General features: G+C 34.4%; 1 protein-coding gene across 4 annotated transcripts in view; it reads right to left on the reverse strand.

Annotated features, from left to right (window-relative positions):
* Nucleotides 1-12,446, reverse strand: part of GSK3B (glycogen synthase kinase 3 beta) — a 219,434-nt gene that overhangs the window by 41,120 nt on the left and 165,868 nt on the right. For all 4 annotated transcript variants that reach the window (XM_070795432.1, XM_070795283.1, XM_070795329.1 and 1 more), the window contains exon 8: nt 6,558-6,653. In XM_070795432.1, the coding sequence (XP_070651533.1) occupies nt 6,558-6,653 (96 nt within the window). The remainder of the gene's footprint in view (nt 1-6,557; nt 6,654-12,446) is intronic.

Consider the following 12,446-nt stretch of genomic DNA (forward strand, 5'->3'; position numbering starts at 1 on the left):
TTTCATTGTTCATAAAATGGTTACTATAGTCAAGTTGATCTTCCTAAGAATATAGAAATATTTCCTTTTCATCCATACCTCCTTTTCTTAAGGGATAGTCCCCTAAGCTACAACAATTCCTAACTTTAGCAGCACCTAAGCAAACCCAAGGGCTTCCCAGGTGTAAAGAATCCACCTGTTAATACAGGAGACACAAGAGACATGGGTTTGATCCCTGGGTTGGGAAGATCCCATAGAGCAGCAAATGGTAACCCACTCCAGTATCCTTGCCTGGAAAATTCCATGGACAGAGGAGCCTGGTGGGCTCCAGTCCATGGGGTTACAGAGAGTCCGACATGACTAAGCTACTGAGCACACATGCACACAAGCAAATCTAAACTGTCTTTCAACAGTACCCACCCTCATCCACTAGCCCTTCTATCGCCTTTAAAGGAGGCTCCTTTTCCCGTCCACCATCCACACTGAAGAGCCTCTCTATGATACCTATAGTACATGAAACACCTTGGAACACCAACAGCACATAATCAGGTATAAGGTTATTATTTAATACTTGCTTCAACTGACTCAGATATATATCACCCTTAAGTGTTTCAAAGATGGAGACTTAATATTTTAGTTTTTTTTTTTTTTTCTTTTGTATCCTTTATGGTGTCTAGCATAGCACTGATACACAGGAGGTAAGTGTTTTAAAGAACAAATGATAAGTCACAAATTTTTGCCTTCTTTTTTAATTCACCCTCACCCTATCCTCTGCTCCCCACAAGTGATCCATTCTTTCTTTTTTACCTTATTCTTCTCACGTATGGATTCACCACCTTAGTAGTTGAATTTTAATGTGCAATAGTTTCCAAAGAAATAGGGTAAAGCCAGTATAAACAGAAAAGTGAGGAGGTCTATTCACATAGCAAATAGATGTTAGAGAAGAAGTGATTATTCTAGCACTAATGAAGATGGAGGTAGAAAATTCAGTAAGGAACATAGTGTATTTATGTGACAAATGATAATGTACTAGTTGAGGTCAGTAGGCAGATGGGTTGAAGAGTAATATTGAAATTGACTACCTGAACAGCAGACAAAACAGACAAATGACAAACTTAGGAACCAACAGAAATCCCCAACATAGTTTCATGCTTTCTGGAATACATGAGCAAAATAAGGCAGAAAGGCCAGAAAGGGTAGAGTGGATCAGCAAAACAACAACAACAAAATGTTTGACAGGGATTTTTGCTTTGTGCTAAGACCCTTTGAACGTATTTTTGGTAATGGGTGAAACTAGTTAAAACAGGTAAGTTTACCAAATGAAAATTCATCTTGTAGTCAAAGACTTAGGAAAAAATATTATGAAGAAAGTCATTTAAAAAAATTATAGTGCATCTTTTGGTTTAGCTTTAAGCATAGCAAATAATACATGTAATAACTAAATCAGCTAGTCTGATTCCTTTGATGGCTGAAATGACCTCAATTTTTTGCTTACTCTGTTAGCTAGTTAGAAACACTAGTATTCACTCATTTCACAGCATGTGGACTGTATTCTAAGAAATCAAGTATGTAAGGATTGATTTTTGTGGATAATGCTTTCTGGGGTACTTAAATCAATGATCTAAGGTCCCCACATATCCTACAGACAATTACCTATTAATCATGTATACCCAAGTCTCAGCAACAAACATTTTGAGGTAACATATTCATTTTATCATCAACAAAAGAGAAATAAGAAGCTGCTATGGTACATATATGGTATGACTTGGAAAGTACTACAGGAGTTATATGGTGGGAATAATCACATAAGAGCTTGGATAATTAGATGTTTCGTGGGAGAAGGAGATCTGAAGTCTTGACGAAGGTCAAGACTTAGTAAGCAGAGAGAAAGAACACTCTAAGTGTTCACTAGTAAGAGGTAGAAATGAATGTGGCTTTTCCGGGGAACAATCAGGAGAACAGTTTGATCAGATCAAGAAATTCAGCATGACTGCATGATCCCTTCAAAGTGAGCAGGACAACACTCTCATATGTAGCTAAGTTATTAAACAGTACTCAGTCAATCGAAAGAAACCAAGGCCCTTGGGATTCTAATCTATTTCCTCTACTAACTAGATATATCATTTATGAATTTCATTACTCTGAAAGAATATACAGACATCTGTGTTACCTAACTCAGAGGTCCCCAACCTCCAAGATGTAATGGCCTGATGATCTGAGGTGGAGCTGATGTAATAATAGAAATAAATTGCACAGTAAATGTAATGCGTCTGAATCATCCTGAAACCATCCCACCCCTGGTCCATGGTCTTCTCCAAAACTGGTCCCAGGTGCTGAAACGGCTGGGTACTGCTGATTTAACTGACCTCACAGGATTATTTAATACTGGAATAATACAGGGGAATATCTGCTTTAACTTTAACAAAATGTTAGCACAATCAGATACTCAAAATAGGGAATAAACATATACAACCATTACAATGTTAACTTTATTAGAAATCCTTAATCTATCCTGGTGGCTCAGAGGTTAAAGCGTGTGCCTCCAATGCAGGAGACCTGGGTTCAATCCCTGGGTTGGGAAGGAAATGGCAACCCACTCCAGTATTCTTGCCTGGAGAATCCCATGGACGGAGAAGCCTGGTAGGCTACAGCCCATGGGGTCGCAAAGAGTTGGACACGGTGAGTGACTTCACTTTCACTTTTCAATCTATCCTAACCAAACACTGAACTTTTAAATTCATTGCCTAATTACACGCATTTAAGGGTGAGGGAGCTGGAGAACTTGGGAAAGATTAGGTTTAACTGACTAAATGCCTCAGGAAAGGTTAAGAGCAGGACAAAGAACTAAATCTCTCATTTTTCTGGAAAAAGAAGCAGAAGAGTGACTGGATAATCATCCGAACTGGGACAGTGAAGAGTGTGAAGAACATGCCATTAATAATCATACTGGGCAAACATAAATTGGGACATATAAGCACTCTTCTCATTATATGTATGGTATATAAAATTTTTCCTATAGGCAATGAGGAATCAGACAATTTCAAACAGGAGAGACAATATCACATGTGCTTTAAGGAAGATGACTTTGACAGCAGTGAGGATGTGAAAGATATGAAGGAGGGAAATCAGGAGGTAGGAGGTTGTTTCAGCAATTCTATGATATGATGTTGGGCTAAAGTCAGGGCAGTGGAGATAGAGAAGACAAATCCTCTATATGCATATTTGTTTTCAAAAGAACCTGAAGAAAAGACACAACAGCTAACTGCTTTTCTACAAAAGCAAAAAACAACATGAGGCACAAGAATGGGAGCAATGCTTATACTAGATCCTTACTTCATACCTAAATAGACTGTCATTTACCCAAAACTCCATGTACCAAATGCAGAATTTCAGCTTCTTCTCTTCTTCCAACCAATCTCCACCTGTATTTAATTCTCAATTTGCTTTTGCTATCATTTCCTTTTGCATCCCATCTGGCTTTTATTCTTTTAACTGTATAGCATACACCAAAAAGCAAGTATTTATCTTCCCCACCATCACTCTCAATACTGGTCCCCTTTTCAAAACATTAGTATATATATATTTCCTTTCCAACTTAAGCCACAAATGCTTATTCAATGAATTAGGTTGTTCTGGCTATTAGGTAATAGTCAAGGGCATCTTACTGGATTTCTGAATTCTCCAGAATTCAGGATTCTCCCTGCAATATATCACACTAGGATTATTTCATTGTTTTGTTCTTCTGTTTGCTATCTTTCTTATACATCTGAATACCCTCACTCAATGCTTCCAAGGAAGACATTTTCTCCCTTCAACTTTCTGTCTGCCTATTTTTTTTGAGAACAGGAGCTCCCAGTTCTGGGGATATAGCTGTACTACACTATAACATGGTAGAGAAAAAAAGGGTTTCAGCAAATGGGACTAAAATAGGTTTTAACAGAAGACTTCGATAAAGGCAAAGCAGATTTTGTTTCCAGACTCCTGTTTACCCGCCTTCCAAAGGCAAAAAGCTTTTTCCTTTAGAGAATAACATTATGTACGTTAAAGAAAAAAAACAAAAAACTCCACTGGCTGCCTAGCATAAAAGAGTATTTCTCAAGCTGACATTCACTATCACAAAGGAGGGGAGACTTTCCTCTAGAAATTTAAAATTTTGTATTCTTATTTTGACAATAATCAATTCTTAATAAATCAATGTAAATATATTCTGGATCATCTGGAAGACAGAGTACTGCCATGGAATTTCTGTGTCTGAATTTGGTTTTGTGTTTACAACCACAGTAACAGCAACCAATGGTGTGCACTAATGAGAAATTAATGTAAGTGTCCTACTATATAATAAATGCATTTGTACCAAGTGAGAACCAAATTATGGCACATATATGAGTGAAGAATTCACAAGAGTTTGAAGACACAAAATAGGTGGGAGAATTGAATTATTATTCTATATATGGTATAAGAATGGAAGCCTAAATAAAACAAAAGGGCTTTGTGTATATTATTACACTGGAAAAGCATCAGTGTAAGATATAGAAAACATCTGGAATTCACAAGGGTAAATGATGTAAAGCATGCAAATTCACCATTAGTCTTCTATTGCTTGCATGGTAATTATAATGAATCATTCCTCACATTCCATCCTGGCTAACACTTGAAGAGATATAATCAAGGGGAAAAAGTACAGAATATGACACACACTAGTACTGGTGGCAGTCTTGATTTAAAAAAAAAACGAGGACAAGGACTACTAAATAAGATCTCATGACCTCATTTCAGCATTGTATTGCTTAGAAACTCTACACAGGATGAATATTTAGAACAGATTCGACCAAAAAGAATTTTACTTTTCTACCTTAAAATAACATGCTTATTAAAAAAAAAATATGGAAATGCAGAAGAAAATAAAATCACCTATACTCTTTTAATTCAAACTACCATTAGCATTTCTGAATACTTCCCTGTATTAATTCAATACACAGAATTCTCTTTGCTTCTTGTTCTTCTTTAACATGGCTGAAATCATAGTATACTACAAATCACTTATTACATGTAACTTGGAATAACTTTGTGGATTCAAACTGCAGCTCGGATTCTAAATCCAAATAGGGCACCTACGATTCTCTTGAGTTTAGAACCAGTGAAAGAACCTAAATATCTTCTGACTCAGATTCAAAATAAACTTTAAATACCAAGACCAAAGGATGACTTATCTCAGAATATTTAGTGTTTACTGTAAACTTAAAAAGAGGGTAGGGGAGAGAGCAATGTCTTGGTCAGTGAAAGCTACAACTTATAATTCTGGCAGTAAAATTATTACTGAGGTCTTTGTTTCTAATTATTTGGAAACAAGAGGATTTTCTGAAGTGAAGAGACGTGAAGATATTTGATAACTTGAAGTAAAGAAACCTGAATAATACAACTTAGCAAGAGACCTACTTTGAATCTGGAAATGTAAATTATTTCACCTAAATTACTTTACCTCTTATTATAAAAGATATATAACCAATTAAATGAACTTGTCAGTGTTCAAAACAAACTGTTCTATGTATATTTTTAAATATAAAAGATCTCTGATTGAAATATGTATTAAAAAGTTGAATATTTCCAACCCACAAAATATATAATGAAATATAAGAATAAACTGGGAAGAGGGATATATAGATGGCACAGAACTAGAAGGTTAAAAAACTTGGTATTAAACACACACACACATACACAGAGAAGAAGCTTAATTCTGACTTTGTCAGTCACATATGGAAACATGGATAAGTCATTTGGCATGTTTAGCTACAGTTTCAGAATCCATAAAACAAGAGAGTCACTCTAGCTATAAACCTTATTGATATTTTTTTTCCCCTCTGCATACAATCTCACAAATCAGACATGAAAATAACTTTTTAATAAAATCTCTCTACAATCATTTCAATTAACTATCAAAACAAAAAATAAAGTCTTCTCATAAGTTAGTACTTATGCTCTTAGAATTGGCTCCAACTAAAAGTTGAAGTTAGGCTTTTCCAATGGCTAGTGACATCCTGTGGGTATATCAACTGCTTTCAATGTATACTATTCATGAGACCAAATCTTCATTTTACTCTTGCTCCCAAAACACCAACAGGAAAGAAAACAAGAGAAGAACACAAAATATAATCTATTACTAGTAGTTTAAAAAGAATAAAAATATATGTGATACTGAATGCTATACGATATTGAATGCATGTAAGTACCCAACTATATAAAGAAATTACTTCTGAATTTTAAAGAGTAAAAATTTATATAAGATCCTGCACTTAATGAAATTCTTTATTTGAATACTATGCATGTGTACTGTCCTCATCCTACAAATAAAAACCCAGATTGGAAACTTTCTACAGGAAATCAATGGGAATGCAGCTATATACAATCAATGAAATACTAATGTATAATTATCCAATTATTTTTACATGCAGAAGTCCTGTTGTACTTTGTATTCCGACAGCCACCTAGTCTCAAAATAGTTTAGTTCAAGAACAATGAGAAATCCAACTTCTAATTAACTACTGGTTAATGTATTTTTTAAAAAACTCGTTTTGACTCACCTTAGTCCAAGGATGTGCCTTAATTTGAGGGAATTTGAATTCCGTGTAGTTTGGGTTCATTTCTCGAATTTGCTCCCTTGTTGGTGTCCCCAGGACCTAGATAAAGAAAGAAAGTTATTGCCCTAATTTTCTATTATACTTATAAATATAGTCTTTATGTTTTAATGTACTGGTTTCACTGGAAAATGGAATTCCAAAGTTATAAAATATGTAACTCATTAAATAGAGCAGACTTTATAAAAGACTTCAATTTCTGACTAGAGAACCCAAGCTATAGGTAGTATACAGACTTTTATGGTAATAGTCATTAAGTCTGTAAAAGAAAGGTCACTCAAAAATATTCAACTAAAAATCAGGCATCTTCGTTCTGTCTAGAAAAACAATCTGTTGTGATGACATATGAAGTGAAAGAATCTTTTATTCATTTATTCACCAGTAAAGTAAGTCAAAGGTTTTATTATCAAAAAACTAATTAGGAGAACCTTAGTCAAACATGGTCATCAATAATTCCATTCAATCACTGAATATTAAGTGAATATCCCTGTGCACTAGGAACTATATGAAGAATACTAAGAACAAGAGAGATTCTAAACTATGAGCAACTTACATATTTGTGTGGAAAAAAGTATAACTATAATACAAGATGAAAATATACTGAGCACTTCATTACCTCCAGAGCTGTATTAGGCACCAAACGAAGGCAAGTATATGGACTTGACTGCATCAGACAGGTGATGGGAAGAGACATTAAGTACTAAAATGAGTACTCTGAAGAAAAACAAGACTTATTACGTATCTTTGTAACTCTAGTGCCCAATATAAAACAAGTTTGTTGAAATAAAACGTTAATCCATTTAATTCAAGGACAGTTGCACAGAGGAGCAGAATGTGAAGTACTTGATCAGTGGTGAACAAACAGGGCAAACTAAGCATTTCAGGTGCTTGTTGTTATTGTTTCTAATTCTCTAGACTTCATTAAAACTTTCAGAACTTAGGCAAATTTTTTAAAGTTTTATTCTTCAAAAGACACTCATATGAAAACAAAACATAAGCTAGACTGAGTAGGTACTGTATAATTTAATTCATATAGAATTCTAGAACATCTTCTGCCTATAGTGACATAAAGAAGATTCACGGTTGTGAGGAGCTAGAACAAAGTATTACAAAGAGGTACTAGGAAATTATTAGGGGTAATAAATATAATACAACTTCCTTTCCTTCCTGTAGTAGAATTCCAGCTTTATGGAGAAGCAAAGAGTGTTGAGAAGGAAAATATCTGGTCTTTGTAACTGTAGCTATCAGATATTTGTAAGTTAGGAGCTATCTATATTTAAAATATGAAAAGTAAAAGTTTTCATTTTAAATAATAAAGCAAGCCCTTATTTTCTAAATTGGACTCTTGATGAAGGGTGTATGTGTGTACATGTATGGGAAAAAGGGGAAAGAGTGAAAAAGAAGGGAGAGTGAACTTATTGATAATTCTGCCTTCCAAATGCAACTCCACTGGATTTTTTTAAATGCTAAATAAAAACAACAGCAATGTTAAAAAATGAGTATTTAAAATGCATACTTTCAGTGATGCTACAATCCACTAATTTCATTTTAAGACATATACTGTAGAGAAACTCTTTATAATAAATATTAGTCTGTAATAGGGGCTTCCCTGCTGGCTCAAGCAGTAAAGAATCTGCCTGCAATGGAGGAGACACAGGAAACGCAGGTTTGATGCCTAGGTCGGGAAGATTCCCTGGAGGAGGGCATGGCAACCCACTCTACTATTCTTCCCAGGAAAACACCATGGATAGAGGAGCCCTGTGGCTAAGGTCCACGGGGTCACAAAGCATAGGACACAACCGAAGCGACTCAGTATACACACAGTCTGTAATAATACAACACTGCAGGCAAAAGCAAAAATCCAAAAGTAGAATTAATAAAGTGTGGCACAGTCATACAACGATATACTAACTAGCAATGAAAATAAATGAACTAGAACAACATATACCTTATTGGATGAATTTCACACAGTGGTGAATTTTCACTCAATAATGGCTTTATGTAAAGTTTAAAAACTGGAAACACTAAACTATGTTTTAATTTACGTGAAAATGAAGTGAAGTGAAAGTCGCTCAGCCATGTCTGACTCTTTGTGACTCCATGAATTCCATACAGTCCATGGAATTCTCCAGGCCAGAACACTGGAGAAGGTAGCTGTTCCCTTTTCCAGAGGATCTTCCCAACCCAGGGATCGGACCCAGATCTCCCACACTGCAGGCAGATTCTTTAACAAGCTGAGCCACTAGGGAAGCCCAAGAATACTGCAGTGGGTAGCCCATCCCTTATCCAGGAGATCTTCCCGACCCAGGAATTGAACTGGGGTCTCCTGCGTTGCAGGTGGATTCTTTATCAGCTGAGTTACCAGGGAATCCTTTAGTTTACATAGTTAAACTAAATCAAAAGCATGGGAATATTCACTAGAAAAATCAAGTATAGATTATTTAGCTTACTAGAAATAATGGAGGAGGAGGGACTGTGACTGGGGTGGGCATAAGTAGTTCTCTAATTCTAATTCTTAATCTGAGTGGTACTTACATGGATAGTCACTTTATTATTATGCTTTAAACTTAATTTTTATATATTTTTGTATTATGATATATTTCACAATAAAATAATAATGACACTTAAGAAATGCCCACTCTCAAATCAGTGAGTATTTTTTGTGTAATCTCCCCTTTTTTATTCAGCACTTTGTTAGCACAAGGCACAGTCCTAACTCCCTACAAGCTGGTAAAAATGCCAAAAGAAATGAGGGGATGTATATAGACCATCAGTAAATCCATCTTTTTACTGCATGAACAAAGATCATATGAATTTATAGGCTATTTGGCTGACTTTTCCATATTGCATAATGGAAAATGTATAATACTGTATAATGAAAAAGGCAGGATGCTCCTTGAAGTGAATGTTTAAATTCGTATATGCTTTTTATTATAACCTAAGAATATTCCTGGTGGAAGTAAATCTATGAAATAAACAACAAACAGCTGAGAAACACATAACATGCATATAAGGTTTGCTTAAATAAACATATGTTATAATAATTTATTTTATGTGAAAGCAAGAAAGTATACTATATGTGTGCATATGTGAAGTCACGCCCATATTCTCTCTAAACTGTCTCACAGCCATTTAGATCTAAACATTTATCCCAAATTTTATATGTGAAAAATTTCACATATGAGAAAAGCTGCATCTTTTTTAAAACAGTGAGATTATCCTCCCTTTATACTACCAATTCTCTAATATTTTTCAATACTACATTTGTTTCATCACATTTCCACTCCTCCATGCATATATCAATCCACCTTATTTTCTGATGCATCTGAATATCAGTTGCAGACATTTAATTATGTTAGCATACATATAATTAACTAAGGTTCAATATTTCTGACCTTTACATCTAAGCATTTTTTACATACCTAGAATTCTCACTCAATATATACCAGTGCATGGATGTGGAAAAAAATCTTTTATCACAATGGGAGATTATCTGCTTTGATGAATAATTACGATACAAAAAAGATTCTTAATTATACTTCTGATTGGTGATCAGAGTTTGTGTTCTTTATCTTTAAAATGTGGATATTTGTGACTTTTAAGAAACTTAATTACTATTAATATCTAGTAAATGGAATCACTGATATATTCACTATCAATTACTTAAAAGCAATTAACCAAATAAACTAGCATATCACCACAAAGCGGCAAAGGGTATCTTATTAGTGTTACAGCCACATGACGAATCACTAGAGCTATTAGATGGACGAAGTGAAATTCCAATGTAGCTGTCTGTTTTATGTTTAATTTCTCTTGTCAAATATACAACTATTATAATAATTTTTCTATTCTTTTTCTTGTCACCTTAAAATCTTGAAAAGCACATTCTCCCCAGACTAGCTAATAGAGATGAAAAGTAGATGGGAGATCCAGGGATTAGCCAACTTTTTTTAAGGGCCAGAAAGTAAACACCTTAGGCTTTCTGGGCCAGAGAGCCTCTGTTACTAGTCACTTCCACTACTGTAGCACATGTGATTGTTTCACATGTAGAATTTTGATTGGAATGTTTAATGGCAGGAAGTCCTATGGATGTGCACATTATAAGTAATTCTATTGCCTAAAATTTTTAATCTCAAGGCCTAAGTTGTAGAACATCCTTGTTACAGAATTGCTTTGTGTATATTGTGTTAACTAAAAGCCTTACATAATAAAGTATAATTCTGTATAACTTGGCATCAGTAGCTCAATAAATCTAGAATATCATGTAAAGTTTGCATTATTTTAAAAAAAGACATCTCTTTTTAGTAACTGCTAAGTAACTGATATTAGAATTACTCTCTAAAGTAAAACAATTAGAAAACTGACTGACGAAATAGTCTTTCAAGGAGAAGGTAAATACGATTCAAAAAGAAGGGAGTAGGGAACTGGTCAACAGATATAGGTACAAAAATGACAGAGGGCAGAACTGACAAATGAGGGCATAAAACAGCTATTATAATGAGGAGACAAACACAGGAGTAAAAAAGAAATACAGTAATCACACAGCTGAAAAGTATGATATGTGAAGTTAAAATTTTCCTGGAGGTCTAACAACAGATGAGACACCACAGAAGACAATCAGTGAACTTAAAAAACAAAACAAAACAGCAGAAACTATCAAAGCTGAAGCATGGAGGTACAACAAGCTAGAAACACATAGGTACCTGTGATTGGAGTCTAAGAAGGGGCTTGAGGGAACAGATGTCGAAAAAATATTTGAAGAAATAGTGGCCAACATTTTCCCAAATTTGATGAAAATGCCATGAAACCCAAACAGTATAAAAGCCACTGATAAAGGGAAAGTTTTTACCAAAGCAAAGAGACACATTTTATACAGTCGACAATAATAGCCAACTTATCAGAAACAACGCAAGCCAGAAGAAAATCGAGACCTCTCTCAAAAAAAAAAAAAAAAAAAGAGAAACTAGAAACCAAGAAATTCCATATCCAGTAAAAATATCCTTCAAAAGAATGACAGGAACAGAACCAAGATGTCTTGATTTCCAGTTCTCTCCATCAATCAAACCACATAATAAAACTCAGGGCTACTTCTCTCCTTGAAACAGTGAAAAAAATAAAATAAACAAGACATTGTTAAGCAAACAAAAGCTAAGAGAGTTTGTCTCCAGATTTTCACTACAAGAAAATACTTTAGGATGAAAGAAAACGAATGGTCATTCCTATCTACACTAAGGAATAAAGACCACCAAAAATTATAAATATGGACTATATGTATGACATTTCCCTTTTGCTTTTATTTTTTTAAGTTGGTCACTACTGTATTCATTTATTTTTTGATTTATTTATTTTTAATTGAAGGATAATTGCTTTACAGTATCGCAATAGTTTCTACCAAATATCATCATGAATCTCCCCTTTGCTTTTAAACTGGTTTAGAAGAAAACAGTGTTTAAAGCAAAATAAAGTATTATAGAAGTAAAATGTATGGCAAGAGCACAATGAACAGGAAGGGGAAATGGAAATATGCTATTGTAAGGTTCTTACTTTATATGCAAAGTGGTATATTATTATCTGTAGACCATGATAGAGTAGGATGCCTATGTTCAATCTTAGAAGAAATTTTAAAAAATGTAACATGGCAATCAATATAGCTTAAAAAGCCAACAGGGAAAATGAAAAACACTCAAGAGAGCAGTAAAAAAGGGAGAGGAAGAAACAAACAACAAAAAGAAAACAATTACCAAGGTGGAATATTTAAACCCAACCATATTAATAATTACATTGAATGTAAATGGTCCAAACACTCCAATTAAAGGTAAAAATTATCAGACTCAA

The sequence above is a fragment of the Bos indicus genome, chromosome 1, assembly GCF_029378745.1.
Source record: "Bos indicus isolate NIAB-ARS_2022 breed Sahiwal x Tharparkar chromosome 1, NIAB-ARS_B.indTharparkar_mat_pri_1.0, whole genome shotgun sequence".
In the NCBI taxonomy this organism is placed as follows: Eukaryota; Metazoa; Chordata; class Mammalia; order Artiodactyla; family Bovidae; genus Bos; species Bos indicus.